General features: G+C 38.4%; 1 protein-coding gene across 4 annotated transcripts in view; it reads left to right on the top strand.

Moving 5' to 3' along the window:
* unc5db (unc-5 netrin receptor Db) overlaps positions 1 to 25,861 on the top strand; it is a 248,206-nt gene that overhangs the window by 32,666 nt on the left and 189,679 nt on the right. For 2 of the 4 annotated variants that reach the window (XM_055199191.2, XM_055199192.2), the window contains exon 1: positions 12,307 to 12,568. The exons of 1 other annotated variant lie outside the window; for it this stretch is intronic. In XM_055199191.2, coding sequence (XP_055055166.2) covers positions 12,490 to 12,568 — 79 coding nt within the window. In that variant the 5' untranslated portion in view covers positions 12,307 to 12,489. Of the gene's footprint in view, positions 1 to 12,306; positions 12,569 to 25,861 lie in introns of those variants that run through there. One more of the 4 variants, XM_055199190.2, reaches the window with a different exon arrangement.

Here is a 25,861-nt window from a genome sequence, read left to right as displayed (position 1 = left end):
TATGTTGGGCAGGGAATGTGCATCTCCTTGTTTGGCATGAGCTGGATCGCGAAGTACAGAGCGACAGGAAATTGATAGCAGGTACACGTCCATGACAGGGAAATGCGCTTTACAAAACTTATGTTTGGAAGTAGTAAAGCGGTTTCATTAAAGGCGGAGTCCACAATGTTTGAAAGCCAATGTTGAAATCACCTAAACAAACACGCCCCTACCCCAATAGAATCTGGACCTTCTGTTGATAGACCCGCCCCACACATACGCAACCCGGCATTTGATTTGATTAGCTATAATTGTGTTTTGGTAGTCGGCCCGTCTCCTTTTCCAAAGCGTTTTTCAAACATCGTGGACTCCGCCTTTAACCAGATGTATTTACACTTTGCTAGTTTTGTGTGAAATGCATCCCAGACCACATCCTGAAGTGGTTTTAATCCGTCTTGGAAACGTTTCGGAGGGCATTTACACCTGGTCTTTTAAGATCGGATAGCTATCAGATCAGAGAAAACGCATGTGACCAGGTGTAAAAAGTCCCTATGTGTACCTTTCAAGTATCAATATGCACCTTAGGAAAAACTTTCGTATCTTCTTGTAGATTTATTTCTGAGAGTGTACAGTATGTGTCCTTTGAATAATCAAATGATTTGTACAATTTGTCCATTAGTGGAAAAAGTTGCACCAATACATATGATACCTGATCATTTTATACAGTATGTCATAAATTATGTAGCACTAGTTGCTTGTAGAGAGGCTTTTTTATTAATATCTACAGTATGAACACTACCGAATAGCAATACTTTACATTCAATACCAGCATACCCTATGCTCCTACACTTCGCGGCTCGCCTGCACTACCCTGATTCAACATCGTGCCAGGGACAAGACAGTGGGAGAAATATGACTCAGGCCCACCCCATCCATCACCAGCAAAACCTGCCTAATAAAATACAGGCTGAGCTCCCCCAACAATGAGTCCTATCTTGTATGTTAGACCCCTTGCTTGTGTATTTATCACCTAAGCAGAGGCACAATGGCTGATTCACAAAGCAGTCAGGCTGATAAAACACACTGACATGATCTCTAGGCCGATTACTGAGTCTGTTCTATCTGTTGTTCCTGGATGTGTTCCCTGTCTTTAATAACCTCTGCAAGATCGAGTTTGTCTTTGGGGCCTTTTCTTGCGGTTTTCGTATAGACCACCTTCATTGTACTCCCATGTCCCCATTCGCAGCGCTGAAGTACTGATCAAGCACTTTTCTTTGGGGAAATATTGAATCTGAGAAACTGTTTTGATGTTCTTAGTCTTCCTTATACTGTACAGTAAGATTTTTGGCACAAGTCTTCAGTTATTTGCCAGTGAGTTTGTCTCAATAAAAGAAAACATTGTGTTATGATGCTTTTGTTCTGTGACTTAAAGGAAAACACCACCGTTTTTCAATATTTTACTATGTTCTTCCCTCAACTTAGACAAATTAATACATACCAATGTTTTCTCAATACGTGCAATCTTTGTACAGCGTGTTGTGAATGTGTTAGCATTTAGCCTAGCCCCATTTATTCCTTAGGATCCAAACAGGGACGAAGCCACCAAACACTTCCATGTTTTCCCTATTTAAAGACTGTTACATGAGTAGTTACACGAGTAAGGGCCAATCCCATTTCTCTGTCTTACCCCTTCCCCTTCCCCTACCATTTCGTCTTACCCCTAGCCCTTGTCCCTCAAAACCAAGTGTTAAGCGCTAGGGGTGAAAACATACCCCTATGAAATGAGACACCGCTTGGTTACGGTTACGTCATCATACATCGTCGTTTGCTGGCTGCAACATCACCAGACGCGACAAATGTTGATCACAAACTTCCAAGATGCCGAGTGCAAGTGTAAGCGAAAGTGAATCAGCCGCCGAGTTTCTTCTGGCGTCCCTGTGTGATACAGGACGGTATACGTAAAGCACGTACCGATGTCTCCAAAGCAAGAAGTGTTATGCACTGATATCAAACGAAATTTGCTGCTAACGTTAATGGAATTTAGTTAAAACTGTAGACACGCATGCAGTCCATTCATGGCTAGTTAGAGAAATACGGGAATGCTGTGCAAATCAGCAAATACGGGAATGTTGTGCAAATCAGCAACGTAACGTTAGCGTAGCAAACTAGCGAAATTTTAAAACATTTAAATTAAGAACATAATTCAAATATATATGAACAGGACTGTGTAGAGCACAAAACAAGACGTTAGCCATTTTTAAATTAATTATTAAGCCGAAAATACTTACATTTATGGGACTCTGGACGCCATTTTTGCCGGTTGCGCAGTATATTCTGGGTACCCCTTGGTTTCAAGTAAGCTCGCTGAAATTCTTGGTTTTAAGGGGTATCTACCACTTGCCCTTAGCCCTACCCCTTGATCAAAACGAGAATTGGGATAGCCCTTACTCTCACGTGAACGTGCAAAACTAAGGGGTAGGGGTAAGGGGAAGGGGTAAGACAGAGAAATGGGATTGGCCCTAAGTATGGTGGCACAAAATAAAACTTTTGTTTGGAGCCATAGGAATGAATGGGGCTAGGCTAAATGCTAACACATTCAAGAAACGCTGTACAAAGATTAAGTGCATGCACTGAAAAAAGATATGTTTGTATTAATTCATCTAAGTTGAGGTTAGAACATAGTAAAATATTGAAAAACGGTGGTGTTTTCCTTTAAGCGTTGCTACAAAAGATTTTACTTTAAATAGCAGAATATTCATGTTTGAGTGAAAAGGTGGTCTACATTAAGGGAAAGTTTATCCAAACATAAATATTTCATTGAAAGAGAATGGTGAGCTTCCACATTGAAAACATGCATTGAAATCCTAATAGAAGCCCATTCTGTACAACTTGTGACATGAATGTTGATCTCTTACAGTGATTATATGTCTTCAGAAGATTTGCAATATATGAGTCATTAGAGACTTTCATTGTCATTTTCAGAGCTTGACCTCATCACCATTTGCTTTCATTATGCAATAAAGAATAGACTGCTTGAAAGAGCTGCATCAAGACTTTAAGAAATGAATTGCACTAATTTGATGTTTTAAACTATTCATGTGCTATTTGCATTTAAATTAATTTGTCTTTTTTGCCCTAATTGCATATTTATTAAGTGGTATTAGAGGTTGTGTAGCTGTGTATCCCCGTGATTCATCAATATCAAATATGCAACATATGGTGAGCTGACTGTTGTAGGTTTTTTGCTGTTACTCTTTCAATGGAGCCAGACTGATGACGGGTATGAGTGAAGGTCTATGGCTCCTTTGGATAGCCTTGTCCTTGATTTAGACAAATTAGTATCTAGCAAGCAATAACTCTCTATAAGGCTCTCATTGCCCAGTGTCTCCTCCAATGGGTGATGGAGCATATCACACTACAAAGAGTCTAAAAACACTATCATGATTGATAATTATATGCAAAGTTTAAGTGGGGTCTTTAGCAAAATGATTAGGACCTGATTCTTTATGCATAAAACTTTGCATATAGTTTACATATACTAACAGTGTGTACAGGATATGCAAATGTAGAAAGTGAGTTATATATAGAGCACGCATGACACTAGCATTTGATATCACAAGGAGTCATTAATGGATGCTAAAGCATGGGAATAACCATAAATGAATGCTTAACTGCTTTTAGATTTATACTCATCAAATATTCATTATGCATAAACATGAGACTAATTCTCAACAGATTCCACAAGAGAAATATTGCATTTAGGTCAGGACATGGATTGTGTGAATTGTTTAAAGTAATTGCTATTTATGGGTTTGATTCCCAGGACACTGGTAAAACATGAAACATATAAAAATGCATACATTGAATGCATTGTGCAGCTGTACAGTAAGTTGCTTTGGATAAAAGCGTCTGCCAAATGCATAAATGTTCTGGTCGGAAGAACGTAGTCACAAAAAATCAAGCAAATATCAACAAGTGATGCCAATCAAACGAATGTGCGGTATGAAGTTATATTTAAAGGTGTAAATTACATGCTGTTAACAAAAGTGCCTAATTCAGTTAGTGGCTCTGTATAGCCAGATATGTAACTTAAGGCATAAATTATTCAAAAACACCCTTACATAGAAAGAGATTACTTTTAATTCTTTCATTTTCATAATTAAATCTCACCAATAAAAAGCATATTCTTTTTAAAAGTTATAAAAACGAGACATTTGACAAATATAACTACAGACATCACTGAGGCTGCACCCTTTAAAAAGGTCCTAATACGTACGTACAGATACTAATACCAGAGGCCTGTTGAATACTTTATTCTGATTGGTTGAGGAATGTTCCATGGGTGTTGATTATATTTCAATAAGCGCACACCTAATCTGTCGAATGTCTTACAATAACCACCAGAGCCATGTTTGTGGTAGCCGTGTTATAAGCGGAATAATTGACTCCAGTCCTTTGAATTATTCGAAAATAATGCACCCCCAAGGCAAGGTGGTAAAACGGCATGACACAAAGCGGAGTGATATGCACCTCTGAGGTACTAATATGAACTCTTAAGGGGCAAAGGTTTTAAAAAGGTACTGCCCCAGTGACATCTAGTGACCATTTTGACCATTTGTTTTGACAGTATATAATTGAGACACTCTACTAAGTGTCTCAAACAAAACTCAAATATCTTTCAAAACCAGTGGGGGCCGGTGACTTCTTTTTCGAGGGCGCCCGATGCGAAGCTCATCACAACATGTATGTAGTAGGGCTGTGAATCTTTGGGAAGACAGCGAATCGATTCGATTCACGATTCAAAGGTTTCCGATTCGAAAAACGATTTTTGCTAATCAGAACGATTCCATTCGATTCGATTAACAATAAAATTTGATTCGATTCGAATATTAACTATAAATTTTAGTATACATCTGCATCTGAGCAAATAAAAGAAATATAAATAGATTTTCAATAACTTGATTCAGGACTTTAGTTTAATAGGTTAACTTCTTAGGACTCAAAATACATTAAAGCAAGTAAACCAAGAAAAATAATACTACTTCTACATATTCAGTACACCATAAGCTTTTATTGTAAACATTGTATACATTTCCTGAACATTTAGGAAATACAGCAAAGTGTGTAAGTGTGTAAAGGAGTAGCACTTCTCACGTCTGACCCTAAAATACTTGCTGCTTTAAAGGCGGAGTCCACGATGTTTTAAAAACGCGCTGGAAAAGGAGACGGGCCGACTACAAAAACACACTTATAGCCAATCAAATCAAATCAAATGCCGGGTTGCGTATGTGTGGGGCGGGTCTATCAACAGAAGGTCCAGATTCTATTGGGGTAGGGGCGTGTTTGTTTAGGTGATTTCAAATATCAACATTGGCTTTCAAACATCATGGACTCCGCCTTTAAGTGCAGGTATGTCTATCTTAATGGCATGGCATCTAAGGTTCGTTGTATTTCCAATGTATTTTAACTCAGATTTACAATGTCTGCAAACTGCAATGGATTTGTCAATCTTTCCATTTACTTTGTGAAAACTGAAGTAATCCCAAACCTTTGATCTCATGTTGGCTGGTGTGTTGCAAATTTCTCTTTCTTGTCCCTCCATTTGTGCACTGTCTGCTGCATTTATTAAAATGACAGCAAACAGGCGCGCAGCGAATTGAAGATTAGTGACGTAATCCACTGCTCATTTTACGTCGCAGATGTAACTAATTTAAGATTTATATTTTTTTTTATTATCCATCGTATTTGTTAAATAATCACGATTCATTCGATCTTTAAATATAAAATCGAAACAAACGATTCACGATTCAAAAATCCAGGTTTCAAGATCGATGCATATGCATCGGCAGGATTTGTAATCGATGCATCGAGAAAACGAATGAATCGTTACACCCCTACTATGTAGCCCATCATGTGTGTGGTTCCTTTTTTCAAAATATGTGTTCTGTGCGCCGAGCGAACCTATGTGCATCACGTGTCCCGTCAAAACAAGTGCCCGCTGCAGAGTGAAGGGTTTATAATAATAGAGATATTGTGTAATCAGAGTTTACTGTTAAGAGAGTGTCTTGCATGTATTTTGTGAATGTGAGCGTCTCTTTTATCATAAATGGTTTTGACGCGTGTGCAGCAGGCACTTGTTTTGACAGGGCACGTGGTGCACACGGGACCTCTCGACGCGCAGAACACATATTTTGAAAGAAGGAACCACACACATGACACTCCGAACACTTATTTTGAATTAGCGCCCCTCGGATGAGCAGTCACTAGCCGCCACTGTTCAAAACTATGGAGCCACTAGCCTGACAAATTTGGCAAATTCTGGTCTTACTTAAAAACAACTCATTGTATCAATGTTTTACTTTAAACTGAAATAAACTTGTGTGCTCTTACTTCTAAGTTATGCAAAGACAGTCACTTCTAAACCTGTTGATTTCAGCCACGCTTGCCATTTTCATGTTTAGCATGCATTGTCCAGTCAGTGAAAGGAATGTGGGTGGTCTGCGAGGACCTGTTTGAGTCTTAAACCATTCATTCTGCATGCAAATTCTGTGTACCAAATGTTCACAATTATAAAGAGTTCATAATGGTTATCTTTGTAAAAGTCAAACAGATTCATTACATTTAATATTTTAATTCATCTGTTTCCTCACCTCCAGATTTTTCTGATGGCTTTAATTTATTTGATGCACTTCACCGGCTTTCCTGTTGAGAGTCAACAGTCTCCCAGTTTACGCTAAACTCTTTGTGAACATGCTGTGTGCTGAATAATTGACTGGAGGTCTGATCAAGTCCCAGTGGCAGCTGGTCAGACAGACGCCGTGGCCCTATCACACTTAATCATTTCATTTCAAACCATTGATTTCTCTGTCAATAGTCATCATTTGGCTTGGCCCTGTATTTTAATAATGAAAGCTAACATTAGTTTTTATTCAGTTAGTGTAATATGTAGTCTGTACTAACAAAAATTCATTATATCTTGGGGCTGAGAAGTCAGGCAATAATTCATTAAAGATACTTTGCATGATGATTACAGGTTGGCTATCTCCCTGTCTTTGAAAAAGTCTGTTCTCAAAAGACACAAATCTAAAACAAATATACTGTATAGCATCAACATAAAGACTTTCACTATAGTCTGTATTAAATGTATAGTCATATTTGCTTTTTAAGGGGTTAATCTGGTTAAGAGTCTTCTCTGGAGCAAGCAGCACCATATTCCCTATATGGCACATTTTACATCTTAGATAGATTATTTATGGCAGCAGTATGGAGAGAAACCAGTCCTGCATTAAGTGACCCTTTCAAGAATGCAAAGTGGCTCAAAATCTAAGAAAAAAAACTGCACTCTTGGTGAAACAGCATGTTGTAGGTCCTCAAAAATGTATTAAATTTGCAGATGGAGCATGGGCAGAATGTGAAAAAAGAGCCTAAAGCAAAATCCCATTTTAATCAGCAACTTATCTGAAGTGGATGTCATGCGATATTACAGTTCCAGGATTTTCAACAATCTGCAAAATTGTTGGGGTTGATAAAAGCAGATGGTCTCAATATGGAAAAGTAAAATATGTAATACTTGTTTGACACTGAAACATATTCAATTCTGTAGACAGTTACCCAATATGAGACGAGAGACATAAAATACCATAAATAGACCATAAATAAACAGCTTAGTCCAGGAGATCCTTAGTGTTTGTAATTTATATTTATAACCATACATACATTGATTATATTTTTACAAAAACATACACAATATAATCATACATGGATAATACAGTAAACAGTATGTGACCGTAACATCAACTACAGTAGAAAAAACTGGGAAAGTAAATATTAAAAGATGAGCTTGTTGGGGGATTTTCTATCATTTATATTACTGTAATGAAATTCTGTCTGTTGTGAATCTTGTTAGCAAGTTGGTACAGTATCTAAGTCTGCTTTATCTGTTTGTTGACCATAATCATACTAAAACATATTTTCAGGGGCGGTTTCCCAGACAGGAATTAGACTAGACAAAAATAAATGTAAGAGTTGTCCAAAGTCAAAAAAACCTGGCACTGACATATCTTAAAGAAAAACACCACAGTTTTTCAATATTTTACTATGTTCTTCCCTTAACTTGGACGGATTGGTACATGCCTGTCCTTTTTCAATGCGTGCACTTTTAACCTTCTACAACGCCTTGCGAATGTGTTAGCATTAACCTCGTCCTATTCATTCCTATATAGGTCCAAACAGGGATGAATTTAGAAGCCACCAAACACTTCCATGTTTTCCCTATATAAAGACTGCTAAATGAGTAGTTACACAAGTAAGTATGGTTGTACAAATGTCCCTTTTCGGGAAACCACCCCTCAATGTTTCAAACCATAAATGGTGTGTGTAAAACCAACCTCTTTAAGGGGCTCCAATATGTTGTGCACAAAATAAATATCCAGGGGCATTTATCAGAAACAATATTCTTAGAATAGTATCGCTGAACTCATAATCTTGGAGATCATATCCTGTTCTATTGCTAGCGGGCAATCAAGCAAGCCACTCCTAGCAGTTCGAATCACATACAGGTTATTATATAAACTGTTAAACATAACTTTAATATGCCAATATTTTAAAACAAAACAAAATAACACATTTTTCATGCTTTGATCACAGCATAAATAAGTGAATAGTCCAGTCAGATCTTACAAAAGCCACAAAGATATACAGTATCAAAATGAAGGCAGATATTGATGGCTCCTTGGATTACTTCTAAGTGCTGACTATCACTTTGCCTCCTGAGCTCAGGTCACAGCTCGGATGCCAGATACTCATTCCATTGTTCTGCTCTGCCAGCTGCAAGTCGATTACTCCATTTACTTACCCTGAGGAGGTTAACCACAAAGCAAGTTCAGGTCCACTTTAGAGACTCAGCGGCTGGACCTTTCTGATAGCCAGTGTTGACAACAAAGTTACCATATGGAGAATCCCTGTGGCAAAAGTCTGGGCCTGTGAGCAGTCTCTATTCACGGTGTAGTCATGAACTACATACTGGTGTCTGTAACTTAATATACATTCAGATTCCTAGCTGTTAACCAGATGGTGTGCTGAAATCTTACACAGTGTGCCTTCATAAACATAGCCGATTAGGGGTCCAATTTTAACAATCTAAGCGCATGGTCTAAAGCACAAAGTTTACTTAGGGCGTGTCTGAATTCAATTTGGTTAATGGCGTATTGTCTAAAAGGCTGTCCCTATTCCAATAAGGGGGACATTTCACAAGATTTTTTTAAGATAAAGTAAAATAAATCTTTGGTGTCCTCAGAGAACATGTGTGAAGTTTTACCAATTTCAAAATACCATATAGATAACATGTTAAAATTGCCATTTTGTAGGTACATTTTATGAGCAAAAATGAGTTGATGAAATGCAAACAGTGATCGCCAAGATGGTGGTTTGTTGAAATTGAAACTTAATTGTGGTGTCAATTGTTTTCTCTCTTTCTCTCTCTCTCTCTCTCTCTGCACTGAATGGCAGTGCCATGGTTGGATAGTGCAGATTAAGGAACCATATTATTATAATGAGATCCCCTTTTGACATCACAAGGGGAACCAAATTTCAATGACCTATTTTTTCACATGCTTGCAGAGAATGGTTTACCAAAACAAAGTTACTGGGTTGATCTTTTTCACATTTTTTAGGTTGATAAAAGAACTGGGGATCCAATTATAGCACTTAAACATGGAACAAGGCAGATTTTCATGATATGTCCCCATTAATGAGTTAAAGATGTGTTTTGGGTGTAACATGCACTAAACAAACGAAAGACTGATTTCCCATCCCCTTTAAAAGTCAGTTCCGCTCGCGGCATGGCGAATTCCCTATTTACATGGTGGAATTTTTAGGCTGAAAACTGTAACTGCAAATATATTACTAACGTGCTCTTTAAATAACAAAACCAATATTGCGCCATTGACTTTCGCGCCAACAATGCGTCTAAAAACTCCTCGTTTTTAGAACAACATGCCCATGGGCGCACAAATGCATTTGCTATTTAAACCATGTGGCACAGAAAGTGAAAGTGATAACTGGGTTGGGCTGAAACTAGCAAAACTCACTTTTATTTTTTGTTGAAAATACAAAACAGTATTTTTTTAGAAAAAGTAATGCAATATAATATACATAACTATATTATCATTACATAATGAACTGTATTGTTTTTATTACCTCTATCTACATACACCGTGGGTCCCTTTACATGGAAGTCATAATTTTGTGCCGCCATGTTTCTACAGTAGCTAAACTGTTCTAAAAAGTGTGTTTTGTCCCAATGTCATCTCAGGTATTAACATGTTTGTCATGTGTTGGCTACCATATCTTCACTATGCATTTCGAACGAGGGTCAACCTTCCGATCTCTCTGATGAAGCCAATACGGAAGTGATTTAAACTGCAATTCATCGATTGGCCGCTTGAGGTTAGCTCCAAAAGGGAGTCAATTCCCATAGACCCCCATGTAAAAATGCCAAAATTTACAGTAGAAAATAATATGTCTACAGCCACAATTGTTTTGGTCTGTATAGCTAATTTTGCCCTTCATGATGGTGAGGGGGTAATTTTTTTAAACTCATCTGTTTAAATTATATTAAGCCTTAAAGTTCTGCATAATTAAAGGCGTGGCCACTTGAGTGACTGTTGAATAGCCACTGCTGTCACTAGAGTCGAGCTGGGGGGGTGTCACGGTTTCAGCAACCAGCAACCTCAGCTTCACCACAGTCCCGCCTCTTTATCCGTCTTCGGATATCCGCGAGTGATGCGCAGTGACGCGTGAAAAATAATAAGTTCTGCATTTTCTCTGTGCATGTTTAATGTATGAGTATGTCATTGTTCATGAAACTTTCTCATTTCCTGAATACATTGACCATGGCTCATTTGATTCATTCCACTGTGTATCCCTTTTTGTTGGTGATTTTTCAAGTCCAAAGTGGACTAGGCAAAACCCCTCTATAGCAAGAGAAAAAAATCCATCTTTATAAAAGTACTTACTGATTACATTTGCTAGAGAGTTACTCTCAGGAGGTATTTCAGGGCCCGTAGGATGATGCTTATATTTACATCTTCAGTGATATCAGTGCATTGATGGAAAATGACCCCTGCAACCCTTCCAAGCATATATTATAGCTTAGCTTGTTATGTTGTAGATCTTCAGCACTATTCATCTCCATTTGTATTCTTTCTGGAGCCCTGCTCATCTGTATAACTTTATACAATTGCTGAATAAAACTCAACTCACTGTAGTTCATCCTCTGCCGGATTCAATTTCAGCTTTCTAAAAAAGATGAGAAAACAATTAGGTGAGGGTAAACAGATACAACCATTATTAACACTAACCACAAAATGACAAAATTTATATTTAATTGGTTTCAAACAAAACACATTATTGCTGATGAAGAAATATGTCCATTTTAATATTAACGTTTATCTGTTACTCAGACTTCCTTCACCTAAAAATAAACTTCCCCTAGTGCGTGATAACATATAAACTTCGACGAAAACTTATACGAACCACAGATATCATAAAAATGTTTTTCTTCGCCAAACATTGTATTATAGTTTTCCTCTGGTAGCAAACAAACACAATGTAATATTTCTTTTTTGCATAACTCAGTTTAGAGAAAAATGCTTTGCTCCTAAATGCCGCCCACTGTGAAAGGTTATTCACATTATACATTTGAATTGCTTTTTCAAATGTAATATTGCCCCCTCAGGTGCATCATTTATGTCTGCTGAATATGGAAATTATTTCTTACTCAGTATCTCTCTCTGATGTAAAGGGAAGATTACATTATATCAAATCTATATCATGAAATCACAATGTGCACACAATGCTCCATTATAGAGTGCTGTATTATACGTAGGTGTATCTATGATAAGTATTTTTGTGTTAAGGTTGGCAGTTTTTCATGAAACTGGTACTGCATTCCATATTTTACAGCAGGAAGCTCAGAATGAATTGTTGCAATAATTAACATTATTGTTTTACCTAAATTGTTAACGATAATTTAAAATGGATGCTTCCAGTTGTACTGTATACAAATTTAAAGCACAAAAATTATATATTTTCCAAAAAGTGCTGAGCTTTTCGTCTCTTAAACATGGCTTATATATGTATTTACATCCTTAGTAAGCTCAGAACATAATACACCAACACCATCGTCCCAGACTCCCCTACACAGCTGCTGAGGCTGTGTAAAGAACATGACCCCGCCTACCATGGAGCGCTATTGGCTGATACGCCATGTAGGCGCGTGGCACCTGAAAGTCTGAGTGCGCTACAACGAAGTGCAGTAGAACAGCGCAACTCCTCGCAGGCATTGCATCCGAAGTTCATCACACAGGAGTGCTGCCTGCTAATCTTTCACAATGAAGTCAAAGCAGTGAAATCTGAGAGGGTCACAGAACAAAAACAAGGAACCTGTCGCCCCTCAACAATGTAAATACGGAGACATGAACCTTCTCTGAAGCGCTTGAGAAACGCAGAATGGGAAGTACCGGACGCTCGCATTCCTTGGAGATCATATTGGTACTGGTTCTCTGCGCAACGGGCGCCAACGGTCGAGGTAAGTGCTGCTTCATGAGAGATAATAACGTCGTAATATTCATGGATTACAGCTTCGCCGCATCGACTGCTGTCGTTGATTTAACTTTATTCTGTGTCAAAAATCTCACGAGACCTGTTTGATTTCCCGCGCGTTAATCACGCGCAATGCGCGAGGCAAGTGTCAAGCCCTAAATTTACCTCAGAATAAAGACGACCGTTACAGTAAAAACGGTCGTTGTGCATAGTAAGTAATTTAGTTATTTAAATATATATCAAAATGCTGCGGATGTGGAGCAGTACTGTGTTTTTAACACTATAGCCTATATGTTTTTAACGGATGCTGAACTCTGGTCAAATTGTAACGTATAGCCTAGTCAGTCCTCGGGCCCCCCCTCCCAGAATGTTTTAGATGTCTCCTTATATGAAACACCTGATTTCACTCATCGGCTCCTTAATTAACACACTAACGAGCTGATGATCGGAATCAGGTGTTTTTATATATGGAGACATCTAAAATGTTCTGGGAGGGGGGGCCCGAGGACTGGAATTGAAAACCGTGCAAAGAGTAAGTTAATAAATTGATTTAATAAATAGAGCAGTATTTTCATGTCACATTTCGTTGGAAAAAAATATTTAAACTGAGGTAAAACAATGATACAGCTGAATATATTCACTGTTTTCAATCCCACATTCAACAGATATTTGAGCATCACTACTCGCTCCTTAGTGAGCTTCATTCATCTCCTGTATACTGTCTATAAATACCATTAACCTACTGTGGCACTTCAAAAAAAATCACTTCACGTTAGTTGTTTTGTTTTTTTGTGCACTAGTGGACTGATATAATTAAATAAATGATCACCTGTATGCGGTAGTATTACAACGATACGACTGCAGTACAGTTGTGGATTGAGAAGTTTGTGGACTGTCAGTCGATGTGATGGCAATTGTGTTGAGGTGATAGTACAGACATTGTATTGTAGCTATTTAAAATTATATTAATATCTCATGGGATCAGGTTTTTTGTTTGAGAAGTCATTTTAGTTTAGTCAATTGGGTATTATGTTCCTGTAACACTGATGGTGGAGCAGTGTGTTGTCAGCACAGGGGTTCGATTCCCAGAACACACGTACTGATAAAACAGCTATAGCTTGAATGCACTGTAAAGTCACTTGGATAGAAATGTCTGCCAAATGCTCAAATGTAAATACTTTTTTTCTAGTTTAAAGGAACTGATTTATGTGAGTTCAACCCCTAAAATATTTTAAAGAGTTTTTCTCAAAATTTCCCTCTGTAATTACAAACTGAGAAAGTCACGGAAATTAATTAGTCAAAAACACATTTAAATAAATGGATGGCAAAAACAAGAAGTTACTATTACTAAGAGAACACATCATTGCTTTTATCTCGGTTGGTATTGACTCGCCTTAAGTCAGTGTAATCTGCACAACGTTGAACCTTAACTAAATCACAGCAGCTTGTTATTTTTGTCAGGGATATCTTGCAGCTTGCCAGATTGTGGAAGATTTAGAGCATCTTATCTGCACCGTAAACACAACTCAAGCAAAGGGTCAGGAACTAAGATGTCCTCAATACTACTAAGCAAGCCCGGTGGGGTCTATAAAGCTTTAAAAGGGCTCTCAGTGCATTGCTTTGTTACTGACATGTTTTTGACTGGGGTATTCCAAATTGATTCCAGCAGCTATAGGCTGAAGTAGTATCACTGGATTTTTTGCTGTACACTGCAATGCTACATGTTTTTTGCTGTCTCTTATTCCCTTTAATCCTCGTTATATTTTAACTTTGTAAACCACATAACAACTAATTTTTGCACTGAATGAAAACTAAACAATATACTTCACATTTTCTTATTAGTCTGCTCTGTGAAGTCTGAGGATGTCCTTGAGATTTTTTTATATTTGTTTTTATTTCCTTTAAAATGGGGATATAAATGAATTGCATACAGAGCTTTGCAACAGTCTTTCAAGTCAAAGAAAAAGAGTAGCTAAACTCTTGCTACTGTACGAGAGAAGGCACAGTTTCCTCACAGTTACAGAATCCATCATCAGCTTGAGACTAATAACAGTGGGCCATTGCAGTCCTGTTCACTGCTCAAATTTACATTTAAATGAAACCAAATGACTGAACACTCACAGATGAGAGTCAGTAAAGAAATCACCACCTCCTCTGTGAGCGGAAGTACATTTCTCTACATGTACATTACTTTTATATATCCCGATATGAAAATCCTTGATTTTGAAAAATAAAAACAATTCGCATGGCCTTCAGAGATGATGGAGTGAAAGACAGTGTAACCTTTTAACTTATTGCCATACATAAGTGTTTGAAAACTAATATGCACCACTTCATCTGTGGGTTGTGGGTGTGTAAATATTATTTTAATAAAGTGCAGGAAGAGTGAGTTTAACTTAATGTAAAGTAGACTAATTAAGGAGGCTGGCTGATCCGCCTTCACTCTATTTTGTGTTTTTATCACCTCCTCTTCCACCTTCAGATCAGTGGGTGCACTGCCCAGCCTTAGTGCTTTATCATGCGCAGTGAGCAGAACCTTGTCTATAAATCTTCCTGAATGAATTTTCCCACAGGAGCTTTTACATTCAATAAACACAGACACATATTTAAGGAGATATAGATTTAATGCACTGTTTTGATGACACAATTTCTGCCTTTTTGTGACATTCAAATGTAAAGGTGAAGCAGAAAACACATTTGAAAGAATATTTCTGATAACATCTGATATTACGTATCAGCTGTAAGTGTTAGTAGATCTCTAGGGGTTTATAGTATAATTAGTGTAAACAGCTTTCCTGGGATCTGTGAGTGATTTTGTGGGCATCTGGATGAAATATTTTAATTTAGAAAGTGAGGCTTTTTTCCCCTGCCGTATAGTCCCATAATGGAGCTCAGAAATACATTTACCTATGTTGTAGGAATGTGCGTTTTTGCTATTTTTTATTTGGAGTGCTCCTATCGATTGTCAATGGCACGTTCGAGTACTCTGGTACACGTGCCCATCCCTGTATGCTGATTTAATATACAGTAGCAGCAAAATTAAGTGTAAAATTTAAAATGGCCAAAAGAATTGGATGTCAGAGGAATGTTGAAGTAGACATTTTATCCTTACAATATGTTGTAACTTCAAGGTCAATCATGAATATTTTCCTGCTCTTTTAAATTGACTAGAGAACACCACAAATCGTGTGTTAAATTAGTCTACCGAATGTTCTGTATGACACTGCTGTTAATCTTGCAGCCTTCAATCTCACGTGATGTATCCACTGATGTCCCCATCCATTCTTGGTGTTTAAGGCAAGCATTACACAATTTTATGCATCACTTACACAATGTAGCTCAACACGGCTTTAGCAACTCCAAGGTCGAGTTTGATTCCTAGTACACATATGAGTTGATAAAATGCGTAATACATTGAAATGCATTGTACTGTGACTTTGAATAAAGTGTCTGCATAATGAATAAATGTAATCGGACAAATTCAGAGTTGTAACAGTAACAGCTACAATACGGTGTTAAAATGTTTTCTTCATTCTCAGATTTTGCTTATACTAGGCTTGTAATGTACAAATGTTGTTTTAATTTAAGTGACAGCATTTTTTCCTCTGTTATGCTCTGCACTGTGCATAAATAATTGGTCAATCAAATCCTGACTGATGATAACTAGGGTTGGGCAAAAAAAATCTATTTTTTGATTAATCGTGGTTGATTCAAAATCGATTCTCAAAGAGTAGAATCGATTTTTTTTTATATTTATTTCCGCAAACATTGAACGTAAGATTAACGTTAATCTAATTACTAGTCTTCTTCACTAGATGTCACCCTCTTTTTTGCCTTGCGCGATGTTACCAAGGAGCGAGAGGCGAGCCTGTCATTCATTCATTTAGTGCTTAAAATGGCGGTTTCAGGTGCTACACCGATGTTGATGTCACCTTCACATAAAAAGTCAGAGGTATGGAAGCATTTTAGATTTCGCAAGCAAGACGACGATGGTAGTGTTGTGGCTTTTAATTTCTTTTTATTAATTACCCACTTGTAAACTGCTGTTCACTGTTCTTTTTTATTAATATAGTATTTATATTAAATCTATATTCATTGAAGTGAATAGAGAATCGAGTATAAAAATGGACCCGAGAACCGGAATCAAAAATTGAATTGAGAATCGAAATCAAATCGATTTGATAGCTTTCCAATCGAAACCGAATCGGTCTGGAACATCTGAATCAATACAAAGCCCTAATTAATAACATTTAGTTGTTTACCATCATCATTATTCATTTTTTAGCAATTTTATTTATTAGCCTAGTAGTGGTTGCAGCCCTAAAATCTATTAGTTAAATTTTTTTCCTTTTAGTTTCTTCAATGATCTTAACTGTGTTCGGCAAACACCTTCATCACATGAATGTGTAGCAGACCTTGATTATACTAAGACCTTGCACTTTTTCATTCAGCAACATTTGTCGGTATTTACAGATGGCACAGGCCAAATGAGCTTTATGTTTTATGATATAGAGTCATTTATTCCTAGGAAATAGTGAAGCTTACTAGATTTATCTGTGCCTGCTCTGCGAGAATATCACTCACCGCCCTACTGTAAATTGTTTTATCTGCGCACATAAAAACAAACTGTAAAATATCCAAAGGGTTTTTCATCTTATTTACAGTTGTATATGTGTATGTAATAAAGTACACATTGCAGGCCTTCTTGAGGAATCAGAAAAGTAACTGCAAGGTGCCGTTAAAAGAATAAAGCAAGTTCCATCTGTCTTACAGTACATTTTAATTGTCAATGCAAATATGAAATGTCTTTTGCATCGCATTGCAATGTTTTCAATTCAAAAACAAAAAACATTCAAAAACAAGAATGTGGCTTCTATGCACCCTATTTCTGGCTCAACAAAGAGTGTTTATGCAATGCGCTTTATATCATGCCATGTTTGTATAGAGCATATTGTCATGCTTATACAATTTGAATTTTAATGTATTGTTATGAGCATATCCCAAGTGAGCACTTACCAGCTTTGTCACACATTACACTGCAATTTCTTTCCATTCCTGTTAGTACAGAGATTCAGTAAGAGAGAAAATTAACATAATTGCTATGGAAAATAGAAAACTTACAGTACATATTTAATATTTATATTTTCAATGCTGTAATACATAAGATGACCATTTGCAACCATTTCACCCTCAATGGCAGCAAAAATTCCTGGCAAATCTAGTTGACCATGCAAATAAACATAGCTGGGTCTTGTAAACAGAATACTTAACCCAGCAGGAAGTATCTTCTGTGCATAACTTACTATACTTTAAATCATTTTACAGTATATGTAGACATATACAGTGGTTTGATTGTTGTAAGGATTTTCTCGATCTTAAGCAAAGATGTAGTTTAGTTTAGTTTATTTATTTATAAAGCACACGACGACTACAGCGTTGCGCTGTCCAAGGTGCTGTACAAAGCATACATCATAAATACATTTTATAAGAAAGCAATAACAAATATAAGTAAAAAAATAAATGCATAAATTAAAATAATGAAATGTTAAAGATAACACTGCACTAAAATAGGTTTCAAGAGGAGGTAAAGGCTTTAGATAATAAGTAGGATTTTAACTCCTTTTTAAAAACAGACACTGACTTCACAGCCCTAGTTTGGTGAGGTAAAGAGCTCCACAGTTTGGGACCAATGAACGAAAAAGCCCGGTCCCCTCTTAGTTTTAGTCGAGACCTGGGGACAGAAAGAAGCAGCTTATCAGAGGACCTAAGGGATCTAGAGGGAATGTGGTGCTTTAAAAGGTCTGAAAAATAAGAGGGGGCCAGCCCATTTGTAGACCTAATAAAAACACACTGTGTAATTATAATATGGTTCAGCTGCATGTTGTGCTTGCCTCTAGTATTGTAAGCCAGGTTTTGTTGGGTTTGTGTAGGAGTGAATAATAGGAGATCAAAAAAGCACTAAGTGTGGGGAAAATCCAAACTTTGATCTTCTGTAGTGGCATTTATTGATTCCTTCTTTTTTTTACTTCATCTCAACCAACTGCTACATTATACATTCACGCGTTCTAAGTTCTGGTTTTAGTGGTATAAAATCATTGCCTTAAGGTGTTTTTGCTCTTTCTTATTTGTGTTTTTTCCAAGTTTCTATCATGAGTGGCCTTTCTCTTTGTTCCAGTGTCTTAAGTGTTTCTGAATCTGACCTTCAGTGGGATTCACCCGCCTCTCACCGACACTGTATTTTACTCAGACATCCCAGGAGGATGCTAAGCAGCATCTTTTTTTATTTAACCTGCACCTACACCATGGGTCATGTTAATTCTTGTGCTTTTGAAGTTGTATCTTGGAGTCAGAGAATTAGAAGAGACAAAAGAGTTTTTGAATGTTTTGATATTAGGGCTGTAACGATTCCTCGAGTAATTCGAATACAAAAAGTCATCAAGGCTTTGTTTAGTCAATTTTATTACAGACGGAGTACTGTGTTTCTCTGCAGAACATCATTACTGACGCACAACCTATTATCACACGCGCACTGCTCTGCAGGCGTGTAAGACAAGAGCCGCTTGTTTGTGTGTGAGGTTATATTAATCAATAGATCAGCACTATTTGCCTTTGTTTTGCTCATGAATTTTGTTTTTTCACTGCATTGAGGTCACAAATTTAAAACCTTATCATATTTCCGCAGTGAAATACAGGCATAAGTCATGATATGGAATAAAGTCTGCTTTTTAAAATGTGTCATCTGCTTGTTCTGTGTGTCTCTTCAGAGAACAAGTTTTGCGTTTACTACACGTGTGATACTCGTGGATTTATCACATGAGTTGGTGAACATATAAACCTAATCTCCAGAGCTGCTCTAGGAGTTTATTTTACAAGTTTTTTCTGATATTATCCTAATAATATTGTTCTTTATTAAAGAAAAAGTATTTCTTATCCAATTACTCAATTAATTGGTGAAATAATCAGTAGAATACCAGTACACCAGTGTGGAACAAGGCCCTCCATCTCAGAGACGCAAGATGGTGGTCCAGGAGGTACGTCGGGAGGAGAAAGCAAGAAGGTGTGCCCAAGCTGTGGCTCAGGCAAAGCAAGGGCAGTGAATGGCATGGGAAGGAGTGGAGAAGAGGAAAATCTCCTGGAAAGAGCTGTGGGAGATGGATGCATTTAAGGCAAGCTTTACCGTCAAGGCTGCCTACAATGTCCTGCCTTCTCCCGCAAACCTAAGCCAATGGTATGCTGAGGACCCGCGTTCCCTCTATGCTCAATGCTCCCATCACAACTAGATGCTGAAGTGTCTTGCTCCAGTGTTGGAAAGTCGACGGACAAATGTGAATGCCCTTCCTCCCCCATCATCCCAGTGGCAGCCAACACCATTTGTTCGGGAGTGTGAGGGTCAAGCCAACCTTACCACCATAAGATCAGACTCAGCTGGGCAGAGTACGGGACTGGAAGCTGTTGGCAGACTTGAAAAAGAAACTCTGCTTCCCATCTGAAATTGCAGCCACCAACATGCAACCAGACCTTGTTTTGTGGTCAGCCTCGCTCAAGTTTGTCTACATCATTGAGCTCACCGTGCCCTGGGAGGGTGCAGTGAAGGTGGCCTATGAACGGAAAAGCCTGAGGGATGCTGAACTTGCATCCGATGCGCAACAACAAGGTTGCAGAGGGTTCATAGCCACCTCAACATCCAGGCTACTCAGGGAAATGGGAGTATGAGTAACGGCCCACCGGCAGGCAGTCAAAGACCTTTCTGCGGGTGCAGAAAGGGAAGCCAGTGGCTGTGGGTGAAGAGAAAAGTCCTCGCCTGGGTCTTAAAGTGAGTTGATGGCACCTAGGAAGTGAACCTGGGATGCTGGGATTCACTGCTGAACCCTCTGGAGGTGTTGGGGCCTATCAGCGAAACACCCAGGAAGGAGGGCGCCCACTTGACAATCGAAAGGGTGCCATCACTCAGTTGACCATCCCACGGAGTCTCAACGATGCCTCAGGTAGGTATTAAGATATATCAACAATTGACCGGTGTTGCTGGGTAATTGCGGTAGATAGTTTGCCACCATTTGCCACTGAATCTGCATTAACGATGACAGTGGGGCATCTCGCCTTAGTCATACAGGTTGGCGCGCATGGGCCTAGTTGCGATGAGATTTTAGCGTTTTCTTGTTGTCTTGTTTATTGCGCTAAATAGTATGCCATACAGAACCGTTTGCCACTGAACCTGCATTAACGACGACAGTGGGGCTTCGGGCCTTAGTCAAACAGGTTGGCGTGTATGGTCGGGTTGTGGAGAGATTGTGGCAGGGCCGGCGCCACGAGGGGGCGTGGGCGGGCGTCGCCCCCTCACCGGGACTATCTCGCCCCCTTCAGATCACCATTAATGTTGAATGGGATTTTAATGATAATATTTTATTTAAAAATCACATTTGCCTTGTGTATTGTCTTCCTAAAGTGAATTTTATAGTCTAATTATTTAACAAAACAAAAAAATCAAGTGTGCATGTATTCTACCGTGACATTAATAAACACACGCCCACTCCATGGCTTGTTACACTTCGGGCGGCGCCACTAGAACTGTGAGGCGATGACGTCAAAGCGCCGCGAGAGCGAGACGAAATTCCACTTTGCATGATTTCTTGAATCGTTCTCGGGGTACTTTGACGTCATCCGGCTGTCGGTTCTTGCAACGCCGCATGGAGTTGAACAAGCCTTTTGTGTTGACGGCTTGACGCACGTCGACAATGAGCCCGCGTTGTCAGTCTCAGCGGGAAATCAAGATGTCGAAGTGCGAAAGTATATCAAAAGTTACAGAAAGGAGTGGGAGAGTGACCCGGGCCTGCCCTGTAGCAATGGATATATGTAAAATAGCACTGCAAATTCTGCAAACCGGACTCCGGATTATCACACAACAATTTTGCCTTGGCGTGGATTATTATCGGAGCATTTCAGTGCACAGAACCAAAGGTTCGGCTGTCATGTCAATTCTGGCACCATGAACTTCAGCCAGACTGTACATAGTTTTGAAAGTTCAGATGTTTATGTTCTTCAGCATCCTTGCAAGTTAAAGTACAACCAACCTATTATTGTTCTGCATTTAACGTTAAAGGTAAGCATACGATCTCTCTCTCACACACACCTGTTTATCAGAAGTAAAATACATGTATTATTATTAATATTAATAGATAAAAAACAGACATTGAATTTATAATTAACGAATAGGTATTTGAATTAGCCTATCCTAAAGCATAGCTAAATGTGTAAACGAGTTATTGTCATTTTGCTATTGTGGTTCTGTGGTTCGCTATTGCTGGTGTTTAATCGCTAGCTTATGGTGCATTACTTGTGGCAGTTAAAATAACTACGTTAAATGATTAAATTGAACCAAAATTTTGATAAAATGTTGCGTTTGGACAAACCATTTGCAAACACTGTCCCCCACCATTACGTAAAAATTATTTGCACTACGGAAAGCAAACACGAAGTACGAACATTTCATAATTTCAGGGTATTATATTGCATTAACTAATTTCACAATGGACAGTCGAAATGGATTAAAAAGAAACTACCTCTGGGTATGAACTTCAAATGAGCAGTGTTGTGCTGTTAAGTAACGTTAGGTATGCTTTTTTGTTGTTGTATATACAGTGTTTCCCACAGGATTTTGAGGAGACTGTGGTGGTGATGACGTCACCCGCTAATTAGCATATATGTGATGTCATCGTGTCGTGTTTGCGTTTGATCTAGTGTTGGCACCTGAAATATGTTTCACTTCTACTCTTTGATCTGTATCTGTTTTTCATCTGTATTATATATCAAATTATATTTTAAGCCGAATTAAGCTGTTTTAAATAGTGAAATAAAAATGTAAATGGGAATCATGAAAATTCTATTTGTGGGGGCCAGTGTTGATTCTGTGGTGGGCCACCACAAATAAATCAATGTATGGGAAACACTGATATAGTAAAAGTGTTCAGATCATGTCCGTTGCTCACTATAGCTGTAGTTTTTGTGGTTGCAGAGATGTTTGTTTATAACACGTTAAAGCTTAAGGGGCGTACCAAAGCTATATGTATTTTCTAGCTTGGGGAATTAAATGCATTTTGTGTGATCGCCCCCTCTGGTATTTAAGACGCCCCCTCATCAGCGCTCGGCTGGCGCCGGCACTGGATTGTGGCGTTAGAGATTGAGGTTAGGTCATTCCAAGGGTTTGTGCACTGAGTTACATGAAATCAACCTCAGGAGATGGAAGGGGTGAGGAGTAGTGTTGCAGAGGGTCACTCAATTGACCATCCCACGGACTCTCATTGGTGCCACAAGTATGCATTAAGGGATATCAACATCAAGTCCTATACAACCAATTTCGATTACTTAAATAATTGATAGCTCCAGCCCAAACTGATATTATTTTTCAGTACTTGAAAGGATGATATCTGAGTGGATCATTACATTATGAGGGAATTAAGATATACAAATTAAGACCAAATGTTATGTTTCAATACACCTAGCTCTAAAACTGCTATATCAAGATATATGGTGAATTTGCACCTAAATAAGGAGTATCATTTACTTGGCCAAAGCATTAAAGAAACTTTTTAGACACCTCCAGCTTGGGCCATATAGACAGAGAATCAGAGAAAGGGTCAGAGCACATGGTCAGCTGATGAGGCATATGGGATTTAGCTTACACAGCAATAGGCCAACTGGAGAAAAGTTGATCAAATGGAAAAGCCTCTGGGTAATGCAATTTTCAAGTCTCACCTTCAAATGCTCTACAATATCATATTACACTTAAGGTTTGTGCCAAAATATTTTTATAAGGGAATATCTGAATTTTATCTTATTTGAAGGACATAAATGTTTTCATAACCACATTAAACACATTGGGTTGTCAATCAGCTTTGCAGTGATACAGCTTTTTTGACTTGTTGTCCAGTTAAATGAGTAAACTCTCATAAAACAAAAGCTGTCATTGGGACGGTAACCTTTCAAAAAGTACACCTTTGTACATAAGGGGTGCATGTTAGTACCTTAAAGGTACGGGTTGGTGCCTCAAGAGTATATCTGTCTGCACCTAAATGATACATATTAGGACCTTTACTATCTCAGTGACTTTTTCTTTTTGACCTTTTTCTGAAAGTGTAGCTTAAAGGGGATCGTACACCGGCCGCGCAGCTCAGCGCCGCGCAGCGCCGCGCCGTTCTAAAAAAATGTAACACATTGTTTTCTATGAGTGTACGCACACCGGCGCCGCCAGGTGGCGCCTGTCCTCGCCGCCCAGCTGTGACTCAGGAAGTTGTTCTAATCCCTGTCGCGCCACAGAGCGCCACTCACATAGTTTAACATTAAATAACATCATATTTTCCCACATCATTAATGATTAACATTGGCTGCTAACGTATATTTTACATTTTGAATTAGACGCTATCTGACGAAGCTCGCGCTATTTAATGTGCACTTCCGGTTTACAATACTTCCGAGTTCTCCTAGGCACGACGTGGCGTGGCGCTGCGTGGCGCTGAGCTGCGCGGCCGGTGTGCGATCCCCTTAACAGGTAACTTTAAACAGATAGTGCAAACTGTATCTCTATTCATTTAGTAGCATGAAAGCTTTTCTCTTTGTTTTGTCATGCCTGGAAGTTGAAGGTAATTCAAAAGAACCGTTTTTGGTAAATTGAACAAAATACAATAATTCTGCACTATGGTTCCTGCCATTGATAAAGGCTAAATGGAAGTTTTTTTTTCTGGCTGCTATTGAAGCTTCTTTGCAAATGCAGAAGTGTGATAAAGGCTTATAAGTGCCTGCAGAGGCACTAACCTGTTTTTATGTCATAAAATATAGCTAGAAAGGCCTAGAACAGAACATAAAAAAATACCTCTGTTAATGTCTGATGCATTAACTACAGGACTTGTATAGTCTGCAAGTAAAGTTTCCCTTGAGCAGTGAAGCTTTAATGAAATGACATTTCTTGCTTAAAGTTATGCTTGCTTTGCAACATTTTAAGCGGTGAATCATTATGCCACCTCACCATATGTCCACCTACCTACAAATGTTTTTTGGGCCGCTTGCATTACTGAAGTTTACTGCATGCATGTCCTTCGTTGTGCCTTTCATCATACTGTACGTGCAGCAGGCTTGTAATAATTTAATGTCTCATGGGCTGGAAGAACATATCAAGGATAAAAAAACCATCTATCCATTCTGGATGGTCCCACTGTTTCCATTTCCATACAACATGTGTGCTTTGTCCTTTTTGCCTATTATCCAAAGGGGGAAATTTAAAGGATACCTATAAGACCACACCTAAGCTGTTTGCATGCAGTGAAAACTGACACAGGGTCAGACAGCGTTTTTAAAACCGTTCTGTAGTTGTTAGTCTTATGTTAGGACTCAAGGACTGTTTGCATGAATGCAGAGCCAGCATAAATGACAGCACTAATGGCCGTGACATTTTGTAAAGGAAACATAAGCCACTACATAAACAGAATGGGCGTACTTGTCCTACAGCATAATTTGTTTGAGTAAATATATCAATGAGTGGGCAGGCGGATATGAATTTTGAAGAAACTGTAATTAATGAAAACACATTGATTGTGCATCCAGGGTTCAAATAATTGATGAGGTACTTTGAAGTATTTTTGCTGTCTAAATGAAGTGCTTCACGAAAGCAGTCGGGCAGAGATGTAAACTGCAGCCCATCTACTAAATATTAAACAAAACATAAATCTCGGAGCTCAGTAAGGGACATCAGAGCCAAATCAATGTGATTATCACAGCTAGCGAGGAACAGTGCTTTATCATTAAATTCAATATGTTGTTCTGTTGGTCAAAGGTCATTATGTATTTAAAGATTAAAGGGCCGTGTATACTTTCTTTCTGCATCCACGTAGCTTCCAAAAGTATATATAACGCGGTTGAAGAGCGGATGGCAGAGTTTGGCACATGCACAGTACAAATGTTTCGTTATACCCCTCCTAATCCTCAGATGGCAGCCCAGAGTCGTGTCCATGTACAGGGCATTCAAAAAATCAGGATAAAAGAACATGAAAAAAAGCGCTACTGCATTGCAAACAACGTTCAGAAGAGAGTAGAAGAAAACAAAGAACAACATTAAAGTAATGGAGAAAGAAATGCTTCTATGCTTACTGTTTTTTATCAAACTCGCAGTCCATTGTGTTTTCGATTCTTTTTATTTACTAATGTTTGAGCGTGTGATATTACTGGTATTATTTAACACAGAAAAAAGTATGTCTCAAATCATTTTGCGCTTGAAATGGGCGCAGTTTTTGCT

Source organism: Misgurnus anguillicaudatus, chromosome 22, assembly GCF_027580225.2.
Source record: "Misgurnus anguillicaudatus chromosome 22, ASM2758022v2, whole genome shotgun sequence".
Taxonomy (NCBI): Eukaryota; Metazoa; Chordata; class Actinopteri; order Cypriniformes; family Cobitidae; genus Misgurnus; species Misgurnus anguillicaudatus.
The sequence above is the reverse complement of the archived record's forward strand: the minus strand, read 5'-3'. Positions and strand labels throughout refer to the sequence as shown.